Source organism: Vidua chalybeata, chromosome 32, assembly GCF_026979565.1.
Source record: "Vidua chalybeata isolate OUT-0048 chromosome 32, bVidCha1 merged haplotype, whole genome shotgun sequence".
In the NCBI taxonomy this organism is placed as follows: Eukaryota; Metazoa; Chordata; class Aves; order Passeriformes; family Viduidae; genus Vidua; species Vidua chalybeata.
In genome coordinates, this window is record NC_071561.1 from 558,582 (window position 1) to 582,283 (window position 23,702).

Below are 23,702 nucleotides of genomic sequence, written 5' to 3' on the forward strand. Positions count from 1 at the left end.
GGTGGAATTTGGGGCCTTTTGGGGCAAATCGGGGTCGATCTGGGGCTAATCCAGAGCAGTTTGAGGCAGTTTGGGATGGTTCAGGGTGGTTTGGGGCAGATCAAAGCTGATTTAGGGTGGCTTGCGACTTATTTGGCATGTTTGGGGCTAATTTATGGCAGTTTTGAGCTAGTTTGGCATTTCTGGGCTGATTTTGGATAATGCAGGGCGTTTTCCAGCAAGTTCCTGGGGGTCTGAGGCCACTTTAGTGGAGTTGGGACGTTTTGGGGCCAGTTCTGGGGGGTTTGGGGCCTATTCCAGGCAGCTTGGGGTCCATTCAGGGGGGTTTGGAGCAAGCCGCAGCAGTTTGGGGCCAGTTTTAGGGGATTTGGGGCCAATTGCGGGGGGTTTGTGGCCAACGTAGCCAAATGGCGGCCCCACGTGACAGCGGCCATTTCGGGCTGGGGACTCAGGGCCCCGCGTGTGTCACACATGTCACACATGTCCCGTGTGTCACACATGCCACACGTGTCCCCTCTGTCACCCTCATTAGCACTAACCAGACCTTTGGGACAAATTCCACCATTTTTGGGGCAAGTCCTGCTGATTTTGGGGCATCGCTCCTTGTCCATTTGGGACCTTCACAAACCCACCCCAAATCCCCCCTATTTCGCTATTTAACCCCATCTTCCTTCCCTTTCCCACCCAGCAGGGCTGCGTTTATCCAAAATATCACATTTTCTACCCATAAACCCCACACGCCTCCACTCTGCGGCAAAACCACCTCAGTCCCGAATAACTTCATTTTCTTAAGGTGCTTTTTAGAAATCGAAGGATTTTTTTAAGGGAGAGCCGGTGAGAGTTTTGTGCTGTGGCAGGGGTCGGTGTTACCGGGGCCTTAAAGACACAGAGGAACTGCTCTGAAATCCAACATTTACAAACTACAAAAAAAAAAATGAAGAAAACATAAATATCTGATAGGATAAAGAAATGTTTTGGAATAAATGTTACCTGAGGGAAATCGTGAAGGACACGGGTCCCCCTCCCCGCCTCACGGGGCTGTTCCTGTGGGGAGGCGCCATTTTGAGGGGGGAGCAGCTTTTGGCCGAATAAAAATTTTCTGAGGGAAGTAAGACATTTCTGAGGCAAAACTTGCCATTTCTGAGGCAAATTGGGAACTTTCTGAGGGAAATGAAGCATTTTTGATACAAATCGGACGTTTCTGAGGGCAGTAAGACGTTTTCGAAGCAAATAGGACATCTCTGAGGCAAATCGGACACTCCTTGAGGGAAATCAAACATTTTTGAGACAAACCAGACGTCTCAGAGGGAAATGAGACATGGATGAGGTAAAATCCGCACGTTCCTGAGGGAAATGGGTCGTTTTCTGACGGGTCACTTCTGAGGCAAAGGTTTCCTGAAGGAGCTCGAGAGATTTTCCTGAAGGAACTCGAGCTTTTCTGAGGTAAAACCAAGGAGGAGAGGGTGTTTTTTTTTACCCTGTCCCGTCTGTCCGGAGGTGACTCGGCGCTTCCCCCGCCCAATGCGGAGCGGACGGAGCGATGGCGCCGCGCTCCCGCCCCCGGCGCCGCCCCCGCGGCCACTGCGGCAAACACGGCGGAGGGGCGGGGTCTCCGCGTGGCCCCGCCCACTCATCCTCACTCTCTGATCCCTCCGCGCGCGGATCCCTCCGCCGGCCGCATGCCCGCTGTCGCTTCACCCTGGATCCCTCCGCCGGATCCCTCCGCGGCCGCTCCCGCCCCCCGATTTTTTTTAAATTTTTTTTTGCCTGTAAATGGGCGTGGGGGAGGGGCAGAATGAAAGTCGGGGCTGTGGGGGAGGGGAGCCAGCGGGGGGGGGGGGAGGGGGGTCTGTGCCCGTTTAGCGGCGGTTTGGGGGGCGCCCCGCGGGGGAGTCCCCCCCCCCCCCTTCACGCGCCCCTTTTCGTGAGGTAATTTTTGTGTGAAAAGTCGCTAAAAAACGTCGGGTTTTTAAAAGCTCGGAAGCCTGAGGAAATGGTGGGTTTAGAGTGAAGAATTGAGGTGGTTTTGCCTCAAAAACCCACTGAGGATGGGGGCTGGGGGGGAGTGGAGGGGCAGCCTCCCGCTTTGGGTTAAAAAGCGGCCATTTGGGTTTAAAAAGCAGCTGGAAAGCTGCAGTGTTAAGCTTAGTGGTGATTTTTGAGGGCAAAACCTGTGTCCTGTGCCTCAAAAATGGCTTAAACTCACCTTAAAGTGGTGTTAAGGCTATTTAGGAGTTTTAGTGTTATCCTAGCCTTAAAAAAATATCTAAAACTGATTTTTTAATTTTTTTTTTTTCCTAAGAAACACCCAAGATTTGGTAAAGAGCATCTTTCCATAGGGAAATGCTTTAAAATGGCTTCTCCAGGCTCAGCTCCTGAGGAAAAAGCAGCTTTTGGAGTATTTTCATGCAGAAAACACAGACTTTGGACATGTCAGAGTTGCTAATTTAGATTTTAAATTAGTGCTTAAACCAGCTGCAAATGAATTATTGCTGTAAAAATTATCATTGAGATAAACCTTCCCTAAAATCGGGGTATTTTTGCGGGAGGCCTTTTCCAGCACCTGAAATGGGGGAGGAAAAAAAAATTACATTTGAGAGCCTTAATGGTGGAATAATCCAGAAAATAATGAATAACAATAAGGAAATATTTTCTCCCGCAGGAAACGCCCCAAAAATGTCGGAACAGCTCGTCCCACACCCCCAAAATGCCTCATCGGTTTCATCAGCAGCTTTAATTACCCTCAGAGCAGCTTTAATGAATCATAATTAAAGGGTTGGGATGGGGGGGGTTGACCCTCCCTGCCAGCACTTTTGGGGTGTTATTTCCTGCCCGGAAATGCCTCAAAATGCTGAAAAAAGCACCTTAAAATACCTAAAAAAATGCCTTAAATTGCCTCAGAATCGTGGGGTTTTATTCCCCTGATTGAAAACAGGGACTTCCATGACTTGGCATGGCCTGAAATGGGGTGAAACACGGAGATTTTATTGCATTTCTGTTGTAAAAAAGGAATAAAAATGGTGGTTAGGGCTGTGCTGGATCAGACTGAAGAAAAGGGGTTTAAAAAAAGGTTGTTTGGGCTTTTCTTGGGGAAGAAAAACTGGTGAAAATTGGGGCTTTGGGGTCTTTGTTCCCTCAATAACTCTTTTTTTCCCCCCCCCCCCCCAAGATTTGTGACCCTTTTGAGGAGAAACGGCGCCTTTTTGGCAGCGGCCCAGCCCCGTGACGCAGCAAAAGCAAAAACCTGAGCAAAATGAATGAATAAAAAAAACAAAAAAAAAACCTCTAAAACCACCCGGGAAGGTCGAAGCGAGAGAGATTTTTAGGGCAGAATTGGCCAAACCGAACAAAAAAAAAAATCGCTGTTAAATTTAACCATTTTCGTGCTGGACCGCGCGGGGCGGCCGAAGGCCCACGGCCGGAAGGGGGGGGGGGGGGCGCGCGGTTTGTGAGGGAAAAAAATCAAAGAAAAGCGTAAAAAATGAGAAATAATGAAAAAAGAGGCTTTTTCACACTGGGGGCGGTGGATTTAGGGGGCGATTTTGGGGGTTGTTGTCCTTTTTTGGCGATTTTAGGGACTATTTTGTCGCCCCCGCGGGGGCGGCGCTGGGCCGTTTATAAGGGCGGGCCCCGCGCCGGCAGCGCCCGGCCGAGAACCAGCCCCGGAGCGGCCCGAGAGCGCTTAGAGCTGCTCGATTTTATACAAAAAAAGCTCCTCAAAATGGCTTTATTTCCTACCGAGAGCTCCAAAAATGGCTTTATTGCCTGCGAAAAGCTCTCAAAGCTGCGATATTTCACAGAAAGAGCTCCTAAGAGTGCTTTATTTCATAAAAGCGGCTCCTAAATATTTATTTAAAGAAAAGAGACGAAAGCTGTTTCCTTTATGGAAGACTGAGCTCTTAAAGCTGCTTTCTTTCAATAAAAATCCTTCAATTGCGGCGATTCCAGTAATGGGAAAAGCCGGGGCGAGCTGGGGCACTTTTAATTGAAAAAATGAATGAAAAACCTTAAAAAAAAAGCTCTTAAAGCTGGTTTTTATTGAAACCGAAGCTTCTAATGATGGCTTTTAAGAAATCGCTGCTTTCAAAGCCGATTTCTGGGAGAAGAGGCAGCTCTCGCAGCATTTTAATTCTTAACATACTGTAATGTGATACTTAAAAAAGCCGGAGCGAGCTGGGGCAGTTTTAATTAAAAAAGAGCTTTTTAAGCTGCTTTAATTTAAAGAAAGAAAAAGCGTTTGATACGCTGTTTTCTGCTAAAAAAGCTCCTAAATTTAATTTTTTTAAAAAAAGCTCCTAAAGCTTTAAAAAATGTAGTTTTGTCCCCACGCGGGGCCGGGCCGGGCAGCGCAGGCGGGGGCGGCCGGTTTGGGGTGAAATGCGGCATTTTCAGGCTCAGGATGGATTGAGAGGAGCCAATTTTGAGGGAAGAGCAGGAAAACTGAAGAGTGAAGATGGAGTCGGCAGGGAAAGGAAAGTTTTTCTTCGCAGTGGCCCCATCTGGGGGGAAAAAAGGACTTTTTGGTAAAATGGCGGCAGTTGGGCAGGGGAGGAGCAGAGAGAAGAGAGGAAAAAAAGGACAGAAAGACAGAAAATAGAACAAAAAAGAGACAGAAAATAGAAGAAAATCAGAAAAAAAGAAAATAGAAAAATTAGAAAAAAGAAAACAAACAAAATTGAAAAAATAGAAATTGGAAAAAAGAAAATTGAAAAAGCATAGAAAAAATGGAAAAATAGAAAAAAAAAGAGAAGAAAATTGGAGAATAGAAGAAACTAGAAAAAAAATTAGAAAATTTGAGAAAATAGAAGAAATTAGAAAAAAGAAAATCGAACAAATAGAAAATAGAAGAATATAGAAAAAATAATAGAAAAAATGAAAATAGACTGTAAATAAATAGAGAAATTACAATTGGAAAAAATGAAACTAGAGAAAAGAAAATAGAAAATTATAGACAAAAAAGAAAAACCCAAGTGCTGAAAATTTGAGAAGATGGAAGTGAAAGAAAACAGGGAAAAAACAGAAGAGAGAAAATAGAAGAGAATAGAAGAGAGGAAAAATGAGAAAATCAAAGAGGATTTAGAGGAGAAAATAGAAGCAAAAATTAATGGAAAAAAAAAGAAGGATAAAGGGAGAAAAAGGAAGAAAAATCCGGATTTGGGCCCTGGAGCCGGGAAAATTGAGGAATTTGAGGAAAATGCCCCAAATGGAGCCGGAGGCAGCGGCCGGGTGAGGCCCCACCCCTCCGGGGGTTTGGGAATTTTGGGGGGATTTGGGGGGTTTTGGGGTTCTGTCGTTTCAGGCGCCGCCGCCGTTGCCCCTCCCCCTTCCCCCTTTTTCTATTAAACTCCCCAGAAATGGGGAAAACCCCCCAAATTCTTCCAGCGCCCTCCGGCTCCGCCGCTCCCGCCGGCGCCGCTCAGTAAGTGTCCAAAATCTTTTGTTTTTATCCCAAAGGCGTCGCGCGGGAGGGGCCGGTGATAAAGGGAGAGAAATGATCAAAGAAATGTTTTGTATTTTTTTTTTTTTGGGGGGGGTGGGGAAAGGGGGAGGGGGTGTCTCGAGTGTTTTTCCCCTTCAGGGAAGCAGCAAAACGCAGGGAAAAAAAGGCAAAAAAAAAAACCCAAACAAACCGGTGAGAAAAAGCCGAGGAAAGGGAAAAAAAAAAAGAGGATTTAACCAAGAAAGGCCAGTCTGCACTCAAAACGCGCTCAGGAGATTCCGGCAGGGATTTCAGGAGAAAACCCCCAGATCTGGGGAATGCAGAGAAGTAAGAGTCGATTTCATTTCATTTTTTGGGGAGGTCGGTTTTTGGTGGGAAGGGGGCGGTTTTGGGGTGTTTTCCGCCCTTTCCGCAGCCGCAAGTGAGAGGAGTCAGCAGCAGCAAAAAGAAGCTTTTTTGCCCCAAAGTGAAGCTGGAAGAGCAGGAAGGTGGCTCCAGGAGCTTTCCTTAGGAAAAAAAAAAAAAGTAAAACCCCCCAAAAAACCCCGCGGAGGGAGGGGCTGGAGCAGGCGTGGGGGGAGGGGACAATAATCATGTTTTCAGGTTTTTTCTCCAAAACCAGCAGCAGGAATGGTTAAATTTAGACTTTTGTCCCCAAAACGAGTAAGTGTAGGAGCAAGCAAAGGGGGGGGGGAGCCTCAAATTTGAGGCAAAACCCCCCCAAATCGGCGGCGGCAGGTACCGGGTGCGCCCCTCCCCCACCCTGAGCCCCCCCTCGGGACCCGCGCGGGGGGGGGATGGGGGGAGGGGCGGCAGATTTGGGGCGATTTCGGCCGGTTTGGGGCTTCGGGAGGCGGGGGGAGCGCGGGGACCCCCCCCCGGACGTGGCATGCGGGCACCTCCCGACCCCAAATCCCCCCAAAACCGGCGGAAAACCGCGACCTTCGGGCGGTTTGACCGATTCGGCCGCTTTTCCCCCCAGAACCAATTGTGCTGACAGGGTGTGTGTGTGGGGGGGGTCTCGTGGGTGTTTTTTACAGCCCCGCCGGCCCTGCCCCCGCCAGAGGAGCCTCCAAGAGCCAGACTGGGGCAAAAAAACCCCAAATCAGGGTCTGCAGGAACAGTAGGGAGCCAGAAATTGGTATTTGTGCCGCTTTCACCCCAAAATGGGCCACTCCAGGGATGGAAGGGGAGGGGGAGCTTTGGGTTTGGCTGCTTTGCCCCCCCCCAAAACAACCCAAAATTGCTAAAATTGCCTCAGAACGCGCTGCTCATAGGGCCCACCCCCAAGCTGGGAATTGAAACAAAAACCAGGGTTTTTTCACCCAAAGAAGTGCTTAGTCAGCGCCTTTGCGTGGTGCCTGGGGAGGGGGAGGAGCTTTTGAACCGTTTCCCCCGGATTTTCCCCCAAAGCAAAGGGATGGAGGAGCAGGTGTGGGGGATGGGGGGTTGGGTGTTGTCTCTCTCCCCTCCCCACAGTGACAGTGCCAAAACCGCCTTGATTCGCCCCAAAAATGGACAATTTGCTCCAAAAAAAGGCTTAAAAACTAGAAATTCCCCCCCAAAATAAGAGGCAGGAAAAGGTGAGCCAGCAGAGTAAGTACCGGCGGGGCCCCGGGACGCGCCGACCCCAAAATCCCCCGTTCTCGGCCCGAGCTGCGAGGGGGGCGCGTGATTAACCCCAAACCCTGTTTCGGAGCTAATCCCGCACCGGGGGCGCGCGTTGAACCCAAAGCGGCCCTTTCTGAGCCCGTTTAGCGCCGGGGGCGCGCGTCCCACCCCAAATCCCCGTTTCTGACCTCGCTGTGCTCCGGGGCCGCGGGATTAACCCCAAATCCCCCGATCTGAGCCCATTTTGCGCCCTAAATCCCTCTCTCCGGCCCTGTTTTGCGACCGGGACGCGCCTGTGACCCCCAATCCCTGTTTCTGAGTCTGTTTTGCGCCTGGGCCGTGACTCGGACCCAAAATCCTCATTTCTCCGCCCAAATTGCGCCGGGGGCACGTGCTCGGCCCCAAACCCCCCAAACTGCCTGTCTTCGGGTGCGCTCCGGCCCCAAATTCCCCACATTTTGCCCCAGATGGGGCGGGGCCGGACCTGTTCTGGGGAGGTTTTTTTGGGTTTTTTTCCCCGTTTCGGGAGGTTTTTTCTTTTCCTGAGAAAACTTTTCCCCGTTTTCTCAGGTTTTGCTTTTTCTCCTCTGGACCCAAAAAGGCCGAAAAAAAAGCAAAAGGCGCCGGTGGTGGCACCCCCGGGACCCCCCGGGGCGGGGTTCGACCCCCTGCGGCGCCGCTGCTTCTGGCCTGGGGCCCTGTCATGACAGAGACCCCCATATCACGACAGGGAGCCTCATATCGTGGTGGAGACCCCCCCGTTTCTACTCCTTGACTTGGAGATCTGAAAATCCAGAGAAAAGGGTGACCCCTGTATCCCGACAGGGACCTCATATCGCGACAGGAACCCTCACATTGTGATAAGGACCCATTATCATGACGGGAAACCCCCCCCCCCCAATATGCTCACATGGCTTGGGGGGACCCATGGTACAAGGGTGGGGGTGATTCCATGTCGTGACAGGGACCCCTTTTGGTAATAGGGCCCCACATATCGTGACGGGGACCCCCTGCCCCCCATTTTCCCAGAGCCCCACACCGGGTGACCCACGGTACCAGGACGGGGGTGCCCCATATCACGACAGGGATCACCTATCGTGACAAGAACGTCTATCCACGTTCTGCAAGGGCTCCGTATCCCGACAGGACCCTGGATCGCTCTGAAGAGGAGTATCGAGACAGGACCCTCCTGTCGCGACAGTGCTTCTGTATCGTGACAGGACCCCTGTGCCAAGGAGCCAGTGCCGTCAGGGGGCGCTGCATCGCTCTGAATCCCCACTATCGCAACGGGACCCCCCCTGTCGCGACAGAGACCCCCAGCGGCCAATAAACTGCAGAGTCCTGACCGGCCTTGTGTCGTCACTGGGGCTGGGAGGGGTGACCTCGGTGCATATGACGTCATTGCCTGCTCCCCCTGACGTCATTGCAACGCGGGCTGGGTCTGCTTGGTGACGTCACCGCCGCTTCCTGCCGCGTGTCCTTTACAAGCCCCGCCCCTCCCCACGGGTTTTGGCCTCGCCCCTTTTTTGCCCCGCCCCTTCGTCGTTGTTGATCCCTCATTGGTTCTTTCAGGCCCCTCCCCAACCCCTTATTGGCTCTCCCGGGTCCCGCCCTTCGCTCCTCCCATCCTCCATCCCCGCCCTCTCATTGGCTCATCCAGACCCCACCCCTTTCCCCTCATTGGCTCACCGAGGTCCCACCCCCGGTCCGTCACCGGATCCTCCCGCCCGGCGCCGCCGCCGCTTCCTCCGGGCCCGCTCCGGCCCCGGGACCCCCTCGGACCCCCGGGAGCCGCCGGGAGCCCGGGCCCGGCGCCGCCATGTGGCTCTTCTCCCGGGACCCGGTGCGGGATTTCCCCTTCGAGCTGGGCCCGCCCGATGCGGATCCCGACGCGGACCCGCTCCCGGACCCGGCGGCCCCGGCCCCGCTCTGGCGGCTGCTGCGGGGGCGCCGCAAGGTGGGGGGGGTTGTGTGTGTGTGTGGGGGGGGGGGTCTCGTGTCCTCTCGTTTGTCCCCTCGTGTGTCCCCTCCCTGTCCCCGCATCCCTGCATGGCCACGGCCCCGCCATCCCTGCCCCGAGTCCCCCCCGTGTCCCCACGACCCCCAGCCGCGGTGTCCCTCGGTGTCCTCATCCCTTTGTGCCCCAGCTCTCGCTGTCACCTGTCCCCACGTCACCGTATGTCCCGCCACGACGCCCCCGTGTCCCCCATCGCCAGGCCCGCGATGTCTCTATCCCCGTGTCACCACTGTCCCCCCATCTCCATTTGTCGCTGTCGCTGTCCCCTGATGTCCCCGTGTCCCCAGGCCGACGGCGCTCCGGTGTCGGTGTTTGCCCACAGCCTGGCCCCGGGGGGCGACCCCGGTGCCACCGCCCTGGCCCGGGCGGGGCTGAAGCGGCTCCGCAGCCTCCGGCACCCCAACATCCTGGGCTACCTGGACAGCCTGGAGGTGACGGGACCGGGGACAGCGGGGGGACATGGGGGGAGTGAGGGGATGGGGGTCACTGCGGGGACATCGTGGGGACCGGGGACAATGGGAGGACAATGGTGACAAGGGGAGTGAGAAGTCAGGAGGGGACGGGGGGACACTGGGGGGACAATGGGACGGTGCTGACAGCGAGGGGACAACGGAGGGACACAAACAAGGACTTGGGGGGGACAGGGGGCGCTGGGGGTGACCCGGAGTGTCCCCCCCAGACGGAGCAGTGCCTGTACCTGGTGACAGAGGCCGTGACCCCCCTGCGGCGGCACCTGCGGCTGCACCCCCCGAGCGGGGACTCGGGCGAGCAGGAGGTGGCCTGGGGGCTGCAGCGGCTGCTGGTGAGGGGGGGTCTGGGGTCTGCGAGGAATCTGGGGGGGGGGGGGGCCCTGAGGCCTTTGTGGGGACCCTGCAATCAGGGCCTGTAGGGGGCGACCCCAAGATCTGGGGGGAGCCCAGGTGGGTGGGGGGATCACCAGGATCTTGAGGGGGGGGGTCTCCAGGATCTGGGGGGATTCTGGGATCCGGGGGGGGGGGGCATCTGAGAGGTTTTTGGCTCCTGGGTGGGAGGTGACCCGTTTGTGTGGGGGGGTTACCGATATCGGGGGGTTTTTTGCCCCCCCCAGACGGCGCTGGCGTTCCTGGGGGCCTCGGGGCTCGTCCACCACGCGCTGGGACTCGACGCCGTCTTCGTGGACCCCGGCGGCGAGTGGAAGCTGGGGGGGCTCGAGCGGGTGGCGGCCACCAGCGAGGGGACCCCCACACGCCCCCCCAGTGACCCCCCCCGACCCCAGGACCCCCCCGAGCTCAGCGACCCCTCCCGAGGCCAGGGGGACCCCTGGTGAGTTGGGGAGGGGACATGAAAAGAGGGGGGGGGGGTGGCACTGGGAGGGCTCAGGGGACCACGGGGGTCTCCTGTGCCCCCTCCCCACTGTCACGGCCCCCCCAGGGCAGGGGACATGTGGCGCCTGGGCTGCCTCATCTGGGAGGTCTTCAATGGACCCCTCCCCCGGCCGGGGGCTCTGCGCAGCTTCGGCAAGGTCAGGGACCCCTCCCCAAAATCCTGGGGACCCCCTGGGCACCCCCGAACACCCGGGATCCGACAGTTTGACTCCCCCCAAACTTGTGGATCCACCAAATTCCTGCTCACCCCCCCAGAACCCCCCCCAGGCTCAGGGGTCCCCCTGTCCCCCCAGCCCTTGGGGTGTCCCTGAGCCCGTGTCCCCCCTGTCCCCCCAGCTGCCCCCCGGGCTCATCCCGCCCTTCTCGGAGCTGGTGGCAGCGGATCCGGGGGCCCGGCCGGGCCCGGGGCCGCTCCTGGAGCGGCTGCAGCGCCCTGGAGCCTTCCTGGCCTGTGCCCTGGTGCGCACCGGGCTCTTCCTCGAGCACTTCCAGGTGTGGCTTCAGCCTCGCCTCATCCCTGTTCCATCGTCCTCATCCTCACGTTCATCCCTGTCCTTTTATCCTCATGCTCATCCCTGTCTCCTCATCCTTGTGCTCATTCCTGTTTCTCATCCCCATCATCATCCTCATCCCTATCGCTGTCTCCTGGTCGTTCCTTGACGCTCATCCTTGTCCCATTCCCGTGTTCGTTCCCGTTCCTTTATCCTCATTCTCGTTCCTTTTCTTTGATCGCTGCTCTTTCATCCCCATCTCCTTCCCGTCCTTGTCCCCTCATCATCATTCTCCTTCCTCCTCCTCACTCCTATTCCTTCATTCTCCTCCTCACCTTCATCCCCATCATCCTTCCCACCCCCGTCCCTTCCTCCCCATCCCCTGATGTCCCCCCTGACCCCCGGTGTTTCTGGGACCCCCCGGCAGGTCCGGGACCCCTCGGAGCGCCGGACGTTCCTGCAGGAGCTGCCCCCTCTCCTGGAGTCCCTCCCGGGGCCCTTCCGGAGGCACAAGCTGCTACCGAGGCTGCTCGAGGCCCTGGAGCTGGGCAGCGCCGACGCCAGCGCCCTGCCCCCGCTGCTGCAGGTGGGACCCCCTCCCCAAATACCCCCCTGACCCCCAAAATCCCACTCACAACCTCCCTGCCCCCGCTGCTGCGGGTGGGACCCCCTCCCCAAATACCCCCCTGACCCCCAAAATCCCACCCACAACATCCCTGCCCCTGCTGCTGCAGATGGGACCCCCCAAAATCCCCCACATAACCCCCGAAATCCCACCCACAACCTCCCTGCCCCCACTGCCGCAGGTGGGACCCCCACAGGACCCCCAAAATCCCCCCCAGTAACCCCCCCCTGGTGTCCCCCCTGCTCCCCCAGGTGGCGAAGGTCCTGGACCCCCCCGAGTACCAGGAGAGAATCGTCCCCGTCCTCGTCCGGCTCTTCTCGTCCCCTGAGCGGGGCCTGCGCCTGCGCCTGCTGCAGCTGGTGACTGGGAGCACTGGGAGGGACTGGGAGAGACTGGGATGGGACTGGGAGAGTCTGGGATCAGACTGGGAGGGATGGGGGGGGTCCATGGGGTTTGGGGGGCACTGGGAGGGGTCCATGAGTTCAGAGGAGGCTTGGGGGGGGGTCCGTGGGGGGTGATCCGTGGTTTTTGGGGGTCCCTGGGGGTGTTCAGGGGTCTCACGGCCCCCCCAGCTCGAGGAGTTCATCGAGTTCCTGCCTGACGCCACCGTGGACTCCCAAATTTTCCCCCACGTCGCCCACGGCTTCCTGGACTCCAACCCGGCCATCCGCGAGCAGACGGTCAAGGTGGGCCCCCAAAATCACCCAGGACCCCCCCCCAAACACCTGGGCACCCCCAGATGGGTTGGATGCCCCCAAACTCCCATCTGGGGGTGCCCCCTGACCCCCTGCCCCGTGTGTCCCCCCCCCCCCCCCCCCAGTCCATGGTGCTGCTGGCACCCAAGCTGGGGGAGGGGCGCAGGGGGGGGGAGCTGCCCCGGCTGCTGCTGCGGGTGCAGGGGGGGGACGCGCTGGGACCCCTGCGCTGCAACGCCACGCTGTGCCTGGGGCGCCTGGCCCCCCACCTGCCCGCCCAGGTGAGCTCCGAGACCCCCCTGAACCTCCCCAAAACCCCCCCTACACTGGCCCGGTACCTGTGACCCCCCCTCAGACCCCCCACCCTGGCTTGGGCCTGTCCCCCCTCACTGTCCCCTGTCCCCCCAGACCCGCCGGCGGGTTTTGGCCCCCGCCCTGGCCAGGGCCACCCGGGACCCCTTTCCCCCGGCCCGGGCCGCGGCCGTCGCCGCCTTCGCGGCCACCCACGGCTGCTACTCGCCCCCCGAGGTGGCGGGGCGGGTGCTGCCCCCCCTCTGCGCCCTCACCGTGGACCCCCACCCCGGCGTCCGGCAGCAGGTGAGGGCGGGGAGGGGGCTGGAGGAATTTGGGGAGGGGTCTGGGTGCTGGGGAGGGACCCAGAGGAATTGGGGAGGGGGTTTGAGTGCTGCAGGTCCTGATGAAATGAGGGGGGGGTTGTGCCACTGATTGGGGGGGGGGGGGTCCCACTGAGTGGGGGTCTCAGAGCAGGGGGTGCTGGGGATGATCCCAGAGTAACTGGTGGGGGTCAGGGTGCTGGGGGGGGGTCCCACTGTGGGGGGGTCTTGGAGAAATTGGGGGGGTCAGGGTGCATGGGGAGGGTCCCAGAGCAGTTGGGGGTTCTCTTGAGGGGGGGGCTATGGAGGGGTGGGGGTCCGGGGGGGTCTCTCACTGTTGGGGTCCCCCTGCCCCCCGCCAGGCGTTCCGGGCCATTCGCAGCTTCCTGGAGCAGCTGGAGGCAGCGGCCGAGGCTGGGGGAGAGCAGGAGGGGGGTGAGAAACTGCGGGGCGTGGGGGGGCAAAAATTTGGGGGAGGGGTCCAAAAATTGGGGGGAGGGGGCGAAAAATTGGGGGGAGGGGGGAGAAATGAAGGTCTGGGGGGAAGGGAGGGAATGGGGATGGGGGATGGGGGGGGAAAGGGGGTGACATCGGGACTCAGTGGGGGGACACGGGGGTGCTTTGGGGGTGTCCCCCCCCCCGTGACCCCCTCCCCTCCCTCCCCGCAGACCCCCCCAGCGCAGCCGCCGTGCCGGGGGGGGGCGCGGGGGGTTTGGGGGCGGCCGTGTCCTGGGCTGTCACCGGTGTCACCTCCCTGACGGCGCGGCTGATGGGGGGCGAGGGGGGGGCGGCCCCCGCACAGCCCCCCCCCACGCAGGGACCCCCGCAGACCCCGACCGAGAGCCCCGCGGCCCCCCCAAAAGGTGAGTAACCCTCCTCCCCTTCACCCCCCCCCCCTCAATTCCTGACCCCCCCCCAGCCTTGGGGACCCCCCCCCGAGCCCTCATTTTGCCCCCCCAGAGACCCCCAGCGAGGAGCCTCCCCCCGAGGAGCCCCCCCTGGAGGACGCCGATGGGTGGGATGACGACTGGGGGAGTCTGGAGGTGAGTTTTGGCGGGGGGGCTCATTCCTGGGGGGGGGGGGCAGAGTGTGACCCCTCCCCATCCCCTCACCTCCGTCCCCCCCCTCTCCCCAGGACATGGAGCTGCCCCGGAGCCCCCCCGCCAGCAGCCCGGAGGAAGTGGGGACCCCCCCGCAGCCCCCCGACCCCACCCCCACAGAGCCCCCCCCCAGCGCCCCTCCCCCAGCCGGGGGGTGTGACGAGGGGGGGTGGGGGGTGGGGGGCGAGTGGGGCACGGAGGACGCCTGGGAGGCGCTGCCCAGCCAGCATGGTGAGACCCCCCCCCAGGACACCCCCAGACCCCCCCGGGACCCCCCAAACTCACCCAGGACCCCCAGACCCACCCTGGGACTCCCTAGACCCCCCCGACTTCCCCCAGGACATCCTCAGACCGCCCCCGGGACCCCCCAGACCCACCCATGACACCCCCAGACATCCCCCGGGACACCCCAAGATCCACCCAGAACCCCCAGACCCACCCCAGGACCGCCCCCAGACCCATCCTCGACCCCCCCAGACCCTCTGCACCTCCCCAGACTCCCTCGACCCCCCCCGACACCCCCAACCCCCTCCCCCCCCCCCAGCACTGCCTGGGGTGCTCCCCCATCCCCCTGGGACCCCCAATAAACTCCTTGGGATCCCTCCCCAGGACCCCCCTTAATTCCCCTCTGAGGGACTCCCCAGTCTCCCGGGACCCCTCCCCAGTGTCCTTGGGACCCCAGACCCCCCCCCACAACACCCCCTGAACCCCCAGACCCCTCCATCCCCCTGAACCCCCATTTCCCTGAGACCCCCCCATGGCCTCATCCCCTCCAATCGCCCTCTCCGTGTCCCCCCCCCCCGTGACACCCCTGGTCCCCCACTCGTCCCCCTGACCTCCCTGATCCCCCCTTTTCCCTGTCCCCCCCACGGTGACCTCGGTGTCCCCTCAGGGCCTCCCCCGGGCCGGCGGCAGCGGGAGCAGCAGCGGCGCCGGGAGCTCGAGGCCAAGCGCCGGGCGGGTCCCCGGGGCCCCCAAAAACTGGGGGCGCGGAAACTCGACTGAGGACTGGGGAGGGGGTCCTGGAGGAGGAGGGTTCGGGGTGTGTGTGTGTGGGGGGGTTAAAATCCCGCTTGGGATGTTTTTTTTTTTTTTTGTGGGGATGGGGGGAGATCGGTAATAAAAAACCCCCGGAGCCGCAGCGACCCCGTGAGGCGGCGGCGGCGGCGGCGGGAATCCGTGAGGGGGACACGTGACCGGGCGGGGTCACGCGGCGCGGGGGGCGGGGTCACGCGGCGCGGGGGCGGGGCGGTCACGTGGCCCAGCATGGCCGGCGGGGAGGGCGCGAGCGCCGCCCAGCGGCGGCGGCGGCGGAAGGAGGAGGTTCGGGGGCGGGGGGGGGAGAGCGGGGGGACCCCAAAATTTTGGGGTGGGGGGGGAACCCCATGTTTGGGCGGGGGACACTTCACGAGGGGGGAGGGAAGCGGGGATGGGCGGGGGGGACGCGGCATTTGGGGGAGGGGTGACGACGACGCGAGAGATCGGGGGGACACCCCAAGGTGGGGGGGGGGGACATGGGAAGGGGAGGGGGCGAGAACCCCAAAAATGAGGGGGGGGGCGCACGAATTCCGGGAGGGGAGAGGACAAGGACATCGAGCTGGAGGGGGGACCCAAGGGGGGGTCCCCAGGGATGGGGGGGGGGATCAAAGTTGGGGGGGACACATCAAAGTGGGGGGGGGGGCTTTGGGGGGGGGTCCAGGTATGGGGGGGGTATTGAAGGAGGGGGCATTTGAGACTCAATTTGGGGAGGGGGTCTAAGATTGGGGGTCGCCCGTGGGGGTGGAGGGCTGTGGGCGGTGCCCGGGGGGGTTGGGGTCCCCCAGGGGGGGTTGGGGTCACCCTTGGGCCCCCCCAGGACCCCGGGGTGCGGCTGTCCAAGGCCCTGAGCTACGTTCTGCGCCACGGGGCTGCGGCCGAGGGGCTGCCCATGGGCCCGGGTGTGTGAGACCCCAAAACCCCCTCAAAATCCCCCGCAAAACCCACCCAAAATCCCCCCCAAAACCCACCCAAAATCCACCCCAAAAACCCACCCAAAATCCCCCCCAAAACCCCCTCAAAATCCCCCCCAAAACCCCCCCCAAAGCCCCCCCCAAAACCCACCCAAAATCCCCTCAAAATCCCCCCCAAACCCACCCCAAAACCCCCTCAAAATCCCCCCAAAACCCACCCCAAAACTCCCCACAAAATCCCCCCCAAAACCCTCCCAAAATCCCCCCTGAACCCACCCCAAAACCCCCTCAAAATCCCCCCAACTCCCCCAAAAATCTCCGAAATCCTCTCTAAAACCCACCCCAAAATCCCCCCCAAAACCCACCCCAAAAATCTCCCCAAAATCCCTCCTAGAGCCCACCCTTGCCGTGCTCTCGGATTCTTTCTAGGACGCCCCAAATGCTTTTTGGGATCCCCCCAAATGCTCTCTGGAACCCCAAAGCACCCCTCTCCTCCCCCCAAACGCCCCCTGGGATGCCCCAAACGTCCCATGGGACACCCCAAAATCCCCAAAACGTCCTCTGGGACACCCCAAATAACTTTTGGGGCCCCTCAGAGTCCCTCACATGTTTTTAGGGACCCCTAAAACGTCCCCTGGGATGCCCCAAATGCCCCCTGGGACCCCCCAGAGTCCCCCAAATGTCTTTTCGGACCCCTAAAATGTTCCCTGAGACACCAGAAATAACTTTTGGGACCCCTGGGACACCCCAAATGCGTTTTGGGACCCCCCCAGAGTCCCCCAGATGTGTTTTGGGACCCCCGAAACGTCCCCTGGGACACCCCAAATGTCTTCGGGACCCCCCAGACTCCCCCAAATGTCTTTTGGGACCCCCGAAATGCCCCCTAGGACTCCCAAAACGCCCTCGGGACACCCCAAATGCCCCCCGGGACCCCCCGCAAAGGCCCTGACGGGGGTCTCGGGGGGGGTTTTTTGGGGTCAGACGGTTTTGTCGAGGTGGGGGCTCTGCTGCGGCTGCGGCGCTTCGCGGGGGTCTCGGAGGGCGACGTGCGCAGGGTGGTGGCCACTGACCCCAAGGGTCGCTTCGCCCTCCGGCCGGACCCCCTGAGGGTCAGAGCCAACCAGGGGCACTCCCTGCCGGTGAGGGGGGGTCCCCGAGGGGTCTGGGGGGGGTCCTCGAGGGGTTTTTGGGGGGCTGGAGTGGGGTTTGGGTGGTCCCCGAGGGGTTTAGGGGGGTTTATGGGAGATTTGGGGAGGTCTCCGAGGGGTTTGGGGGTCTGGAGAGGGCTTTGGGGGGGTTATAGGGGATTTGGGGGTTCCCTGAGAGGTTTGAGGGGGTCCCCGAGTGGGCTGGGGGTGTCCCCGAGGGGTTTGGGGGGGTCCTCGAGGGGTCTGGGGGGGTCCTCGAGGGGGTTTTGGGGGGCTGGAGAGGGTTTGGGTGGTCCCTGAGGGGTTTAGGGGGGTTTATGGGGGATTTGGGGGGGTCCCCGAGGGGTCTGGGGGGTTCCTCGAGGGGGTTTTGGGGGGCTGGAGAGAGTTTGGGTGGTCCCTGAGGGGTTTAGGGGGGTTTATGGGGGATTTGGGGGGGTCCCCGAGGGGTTTTGGGGGACTGGAGAGGGATTTGGACGTTTTATGGGGGATTTGGGGAGGTCCCGGGGGGATTAGAGGGGTTGCAGAAGGGATTTGTGGGGGTCCTGGGGGATTAGAGGGGTCTGGAGAGGGGTTTTGGGCATCCTGGGTGTGATTTGTGGAATTTTGGGTGGGATTTTGGGTGTCCAGAGTAGGATTTGGGGGATCCCGGGTGGGATTTTGGGGATCCGGGTTGGGATTTTGGGGATTCAGGATGGAATTTTGGAGGTGCGGGTTGGGATTTTGGGGATCCGGGGAGGGATTTTGGGGGTCGCGGCTGCTCCAGGGGGTGCGTCCGGGGGTCGCAGGTGCCGGAGCTGGAGCTGACCCCCCTGCGCAGCCCCGGGGCGCTGCCCCCCACCCTCGCCCACGGCACCCGGCGCCGCCTGTGGGGCCCGATCCGGGCGGGGGGGCTGCGCCCCATGGGGCGGCAACACCTGCACCTGGCGGGGGGGCTGCCGGGGGACCCCGGCGTGCACAGCGGTGAGTGACCCCCCCCCAAAAAAAAAACCCCGGGACACCCCAAAACCCCCCCGAGATCCCAAAACCCCCCCGAGATCCCAAAACCCCCCCGAGATCCCAAAACCCCCCCCCGAGATCCCAAAACCCCACAGAGACCCCACACTCACCTGGCGGGGTGGATCCTGAGGGGCGACCCCTCCCCCAAAAACAACCCGGGGCACCCCCAAAAACTCCCCAAACTCGACAGAGACCCCCTAACCCCCCCCTCAATGACCCCCGAAACCCCTTTGGCACCCCCAAATCCTCCCCGAATCCTCTGGAGCCCCTCAAATCCCTTTCTAGGACCCTTCAAACACCTCAAATCCTTCTCGAGACCCCCCTACATCCCCCCAGACCCTCCCAAAGCCCCTCAGGAACCCCCCAAAGCCCCTCAGGACCCCCCCCAAAACCCCTCAGGACCCCCCAAAATCCCCCTCCCCACAGGGATGAGGTCGGACTCGGAGATCGCCATCATCATCGACGGCCCCCGGGCGCTGGCGGGTGAGGGGGAGTCCCCGATTTTTGGGGGGGGTCCCCGATGTTTGGGGGTCCCCCCCGATGTCCGTGTGACCCCCCCCGGCCCCTCCCCCCAGACGGGATCCCCTTTTTCCGCTCGGCCAACGGGGTGATCCTGACGCCGGGGGACGCCCAGGGCCGGATCCCCCCCAAATATTTCCTGCGGGTTCTGCAGCTGCGGCCGCGCCGTGAGCGGGGGGACCCCAAAACTGGGGGGGACCCCAAAACTGGGGGGAACCCCAAAACTGGGGGGGGATCCCAAAACTGGGGGGGGAAACCCCAAAACTGGGGGGGGGTGGAGCTGTTGAGGGGGTTTGGGAGCAGCCCCGAAACTTGGGGGTCAAAGAGTTTGGGGGGATTATTCAGGAATTTGGGGAAGGATCCCAAAATTGGGGGTCTGGGGAGGTTCAGGAGTTTGGGAGGGACCCCAAAAGTTGGGGCGGGGGGCTGAGGGGGGTTGGGGGGACTCGGGGATTTGAGGGGAACCCAAAACTGGGGGGGCTGAGGGGGTTTTGGGTGGACTCAGGGTTTGGGGGGGCGTTGGGGGGTGCAGGGTTGGGGGGGTCAGGGGTTGTGGGGGGGTCAGGATTGGGGGGGTCCTGTTGCCATGGCAACAGCTCCTCTAATTCCCCCCACCACAGGGTGTGAACTGCCCCTGGACGGGCCCTGGGACGAGGAGAGGGGAGAGACCCCCGGATGAGGATGGGGGGGGGGGGGTCTGAGCCCCCCCCCCACAAGGATTTGGGGGTCCAGCCTCTCCCCCCATAAGGATTTGGGGGGGGTCTGAGCCCCCCGGGCCCCACAGGCCCCAATAAAGCCCCCCCGAGCACCACGAGTGTCACACAGTGGGGTCAGATCTCAAACCCCCCCCCAAAAAAAAAACACCCGGGGGGCCCAGGACCCTCCCAGTCCCTCCCAGTTTCCCCAAATCGGGTTTCACACAGAAATTCTCTTTTATTGCTGCATCCACCGGGATCTTGGGGGTTTTGGGGGTCCCGGGGGGGGTCCCGGGGGTTTGGGGGTCCCGAAGGTGTCCCGGGGGTTTGGGGGTCCCGGGGGGCTCCCGGGGGTCTCTCAGCAGATCCCACAGGTTTCCCTGCGGCCGAAGCGGCGCCGCCGGGGCTCGAGGCTCCGCCGCAGCTCCTCATCCTCCTCCAGCGCCCTGCGGGGGTCGGGGGGCGTCGGGCAGGGCTGGAACCCCCCAAAAATTCCCCGGGACCCCCCTCAGGATCCCCCCGACCCCTCCCCATCCACCCCAAGACCCCCGGACAGCCCCAAAAACCCCCCAGGACCTCTCTGTGCCACCCCTGCAGTCCCTCCTGACCCCCCGAAGCCCCTCCCGGGACCCCCGCAGACCCCCCGGGACCCCTCCCCGCTGTCCCCCCGGTGTCCCCCCGGTGTCCCCTCGCTGTCCCCACCTGGACTCGCGGCGGTGCCGGTCCCGCACGAGCCGGTCCCGCCGGTTCACCAGTGCCACCAGTTCCTCCAGTAAGAGCTGCTCGCGCTGCCGCTGGGCTGGGGGCTTCTCCCACTCTGGGGGGGTCCCCAAGCGTCCCCCAAAAGGTCCCCAAAGCCCTTCGTCCTCCTGTGCCCCGCACCCGCCGTGTCCCTGTCCCCAGATGTCCCCAAGCGTTCCCAGTGTCCCCCTGACCCACCATGTCCTCCCCATCCCGTGTCCCCATCCCCCCCTCTGTCCCCGATGTCCCCCCGATGTTCCCAATGTCACCCCCTGTCCCCAGTGGCACATTGTCTGTCCCCAATGTCCCAACCGATGTCCCCAATGTGCCCTCGATGTCCCCAATGTCCCCCTGCTCCCAGTGCCCCCCCATGTCCCCCTGTCCCCAATGTCCCCCCGTCCCCAGTGCTCCCCTCTGTCCCCAATGCCCCCTCGATGTCCCCAGTGTCCCTCTCTCCCCAATGTCCCCAGTGTCCCCCTGTCCCCAGTGTCCCCCTGATGTCTCCAGTGTCCCCAGTGTCCCCCCAGTGTCCCCGGTGTCGCACCCTCTGTCCCCAGCAGCCCCCGCAGTTCCCGGCTCAGGAGCTCAAAGCGCCGCTCCAGGTCCCGCTCCTGCGCCCTGGGGGTGACACGAGGGGACAGAGGGGACAGGGAGGTGTCACCGGGGCTGGCAGAGCCCCCCCCGGCAGCGTCCCCTCGCGGACGGGGGGCACAGGGAGGGGACACGGAGCGGGGGGCGGCGGTGTCGCCGCGGTGTCGCCGCTGTCCCCTCACAGCAGCTGCAGCTCGTCCTGTCGCCGCACCAGCAAATTCCGCTGCTGCACCAGCGAGAACCAGTCCCGGAGCAGCCGCTCCTCGCGGGCCGGGTCCGCGCCTGGGGACACGGGGACATGGGGGACATCGGGGATATTGGGGACAGTGGGGACATGGGGGACATCGGGGATATTGGGGACATGGGGGACATCGGGGATATTGGGGACACGGGGACATTTGGGATATTGGGGACATGGGGGATACGGGGTACACGGGGACATCGGGGACAGTGGGGACATCGGGGACATTGAGGATATTGGGGACATGGGAGATATGGGGACATTGGGGACGTCGGGGGGACATTGGGGATATTGGGGACATCGGGGACACTGGGACATAGGGGACTTTGGGGACATGGGGGACATGGGGGACATCGGGGACATGGGGACACGGGGACATCGGGGACATTGGGGACATGGAGGACATTGGGGACATCAGGGATATTGGGGATATTGGGGACATGGAGGACATTGGGGACATTGGGGAGAGCAGGGACATTGGGGGATATTGGGGCATATTGGGGGCTACTGGGGACGTCAGGGAGAGTGGGGACATAAGGGACATTGGGGACTTTGGGGGGACATCGGGGACATCAAGAGGACACAGGGATATCGTGTGGCCAATGTCCCCAGTGTCCCCGTGTCCCCGTGTCCCCGTGTCCCCGTGTCCCCATGTCCCCGTGTCCCCGTGTCCCAGTGTCCCCGTGTCCCCGTGTCCCGCTGTCCCCGTGTCCCCGTGTCCCCTCACCGCTGTCCATCAGTGCCCGCAGTTCCCGCTCCAGCGCCGGGGCCTGAGCGTCCAAGCGGGCCTGGTCCTGCTCCAGGGCCAGCAGCTCGGCCACCACCCAGTGTCCCTGTCACCCGTGGGGACACCGGAGTCACCGGGGTCACCCAGGGGTCACCCAGGGGCCACCCACTGTCCCTGTCACCCGTGGGGACACCGGGGTCACCCAGGGGCCACCCACTGTCTCTGTCACCCAGGGGTCACCGGGGTCACCCAGGGGTCACCCACTGTCCCTGTCACCCATGGGGACACCGGGGTCACCCAGGGGTCACCCAGGGGTCACCCACTGTCCCTGTCACCCATTGGCACACCTGTGTCACCCCTGTGTCACCCTTGTGTCACCCACTGTCCCTGTCACCCATAGGGACACCCTTGTCACCCCTGTGTCACCCCAGGGCCACCCACTGTCTCTGTCACCCAGGGGTCACCGGGGTCACCCAGGGGTCACCCAGGGGTCACCCACTGTCCCTGTCACGCATGGGGACACCCATGTCACCCTTGTGTCACCCTTGTGTCACCCACTGTCCCTGTCACCACGGAGACACCGGGGTCACCCAGGGGTCACCCGGGGGTCACCCACTGTCCCTGTCACCCATAGGGACACCCTTGTCACCCCTGTGTCACCCTGTCCCTGTCACCCGTGGCTGTCCCTGCCCTCCCCCCATTGTCCCCATTGTCCCCAGTGCCCCCCCCGTGCCCCCCCCGTGCCCCCCTACCCCGCTCTCCTCCTCGGGGGTCTCCAGGGGCTCCCTCGGGGTCTCTGGGGGGGGAGGGGACACGGTGGGGGGGACACGGGGGTGACCCCGAATCCCCCCGGGGGGGTCCCACGGCCGCGCCCCCCCCGCGCCCCCCCCAGCGCTCACCGGAGGGGGGAGGGGCGGGGGGGGTCCCGACGTCACCCTGGGGACAGAGGGGGGGTCAGGGGGGGCCACCTTGGGGGTCCCGGGGGGGCTCAGGGGGGTTCTGGGGGGGGGTCTCACCTTCGCGGGGGGGTCCCGTAGGCGGGGGAGGCTCCTGGAGCGGGGAGGGGGCGTGGGGAGACCCCTCCCCACCCCCACGGGCCGGGAGGGGGGCCCGGGCCCAGCCGCCCCCTCCCCAAAGGCTGGGGGGGGGTCCTGGAGGGGCCCCCCCTCAACGGCGCCGAGCTGGGGGGAGCCCCCCCCCTTCAGAGCCCCATTTTGGGGGTCCCGGGGGGGGCTGGGCGGGGGTCCCCCCTCGGCTCTGTCAGTCCGGGGGTCCTGGGGGGGCCCCCCCTCCACGGGTCCCACGGGGGGGTCTGGGGGCGCCCCCCCCTCGATGGGGCTGAGCCGGGGGGGGTCTGGGGGGGTCTCTTGGGGCCCCCCCTCGCTGACGCTGATTTGGGGTTCCGGGAGGGGCCCGGTTTGGGTCTCTGGGGGGGTCTGGGGGTCCCGGGGGGGCTCTTGGGGCTCCTCCTCGCTGGAGCCGCTCCGGGGGTCCGGGGGGGTCCCCGGGGGGGTCGTTTGGGGCCCCCCCTCGGTGACGTCACTCCGGGGGTCCGGGGGGGTCGTTTGGGGCCCCCCCTCGGTGACGTCACTCCGGGGGTCCGGGGGGGTTCCCTCCTCAACGGAGCCGCTCTGGGGGTCCGGGGGGGTCTCTCGGGGCCCCCCCCCGCTGGAGCCGCTGCGGGGGCGCGGGGGGGTCCCCGGGGGGGTCCCCAGGAGCGCTCGGACCTGGCTGAGGAAGGTCATGACCCCGAGGCTGTCGGGGGTCTCCATGTCCGAGGGGTCCAGGAGCCGCGGGACCCCCAGGGCCGCGAAGGCGTCGAAGGCCTGGGGGGGGGGGCACGGATTTGGGGAGGGGGGGGGTCAATGTGGGGGGTCCTCCAACCCTGGAGCCCCCCCGCGCCCCCCAGCCCCCCCCCCACGCACCCGTTTGTTGTTGCCCCGGTGGTCCCGGGGGTCCAGAGCGTCGAAGTCGCTGCGGGGGGGGGGGGGGGGGGAGGTTGGGGACATTGGGGGGGGGTCTTTGGTCACTGAGGGGGTCCCCAAGTGACACAACCCCTCCCCCATTCCCACGGGATCCCCCCAACATCCCCGGGGGGCTCTGACCCCCCCTCACCCATGGGTGTCCCCCCGGAA

General features: G+C 62.6%; 3 protein-coding genes across 6 annotated transcripts in view; 2 read left to right on the forward strand and 1 right to left on the reverse strand.

Moving 5' to 3' along the window:
- Positions 1–8,744: 8,744 nt before the first annotated feature.
- Positions 8,745–15,010, forward strand: SCYL1 (SCY1 like pseudokinase 1). The gene is made up of 16 exons (XM_053968190.1): positions 8,745–9,008; positions 9,356–9,499; positions 9,748–9,870; positions 10,156–10,370; positions 10,479–10,569; positions 10,769–10,924; positions 11,351–11,509; positions 11,800–11,907; positions 12,121–12,234; positions 12,369–12,524; positions 12,652–12,840; positions 13,220–13,292; positions 13,526–13,720; positions 13,818–13,900; positions 13,993–14,188; positions 14,850–15,010. The coding sequence occupies exons 1-16, from the start codon at positions 8,871–8,873 to the stop codon at positions 14,960–14,962; spliced, it is 2,253 nt and encodes a 750-aa protein (XP_053824165.1). The 5' UTR covers positions 8,745–8,870; the 3' UTR covers positions 14,963–15,010.
- A 186-nt stretch (positions 15,011–15,196) lies between these two features.
- On the forward strand, positions 15,197–19,383 carry TRPT1 (tRNA phosphotransferase 1). 4 transcript variants are annotated; one of them, XM_053968157.1, is made up of 7 exons: positions 15,197–15,280; positions 15,813–15,894; positions 16,888–17,045; positions 17,843–18,017; positions 18,480–18,536; positions 18,629–18,739; positions 19,193–19,383. In XM_053968157.1, exons 1-7 carry the CDS (start codon positions 15,224–15,226, stop codon positions 19,249–19,251), a joined length of 699 nt encoding a protein of 232 aa, XP_053824132.1. In that variant the 5' UTR covers positions 15,197–15,223; the 3' UTR covers positions 19,252–19,383. The 4 variants fall into 4 exon arrangements, with proteins under 4 accessions (XP_053824132.1, XP_053824133.1, XP_053824135.1 ...); XM_053968158.1 differs by having other exon boundaries at positions 17,875–18,017; XM_053968160.1 differs by having other exon boundaries at positions 16,888–16,901.
- Positions 19,384–19,517: 134 nt separating this feature from the next.
- LOC128801850 (EH domain-binding protein 1-like protein 1) overlaps positions 19,518–23,702 on the reverse strand; it is a 5,915-nt gene continuing 1,730 nt past the window's right edge. The window contains exons 4-12 of the mRNA XM_053967977.1: positions 23,493–23,596; positions 22,584–23,393; positions 22,467–22,503; positions 22,320–22,363; positions 21,568–21,673; positions 20,782–20,881; positions 20,553–20,626; positions 19,970–20,084; positions 19,518–19,713 (exon numbers count right to left, since the gene is read on the reverse strand). Of these exons, the coding sequence (XP_053823952.1) occupies positions 19,626–19,713; positions 19,970–20,084; positions 20,553–20,626; positions 20,782–20,881; positions 21,568–21,673; positions 22,320–22,363; positions 22,467–22,503; positions 22,584–23,393; positions 23,493–23,596 (1,478 nt within the window). The 3' untranslated portion in view covers positions 19,518–19,625. The remainder of the gene's footprint in view (positions 19,714–19,969; positions 20,085–20,552; positions 20,627–20,781; positions 20,882–21,567; positions 21,674–22,319; positions 22,364–22,466; positions 22,504–22,583; positions 23,394–23,492; positions 23,597–23,702) is intronic.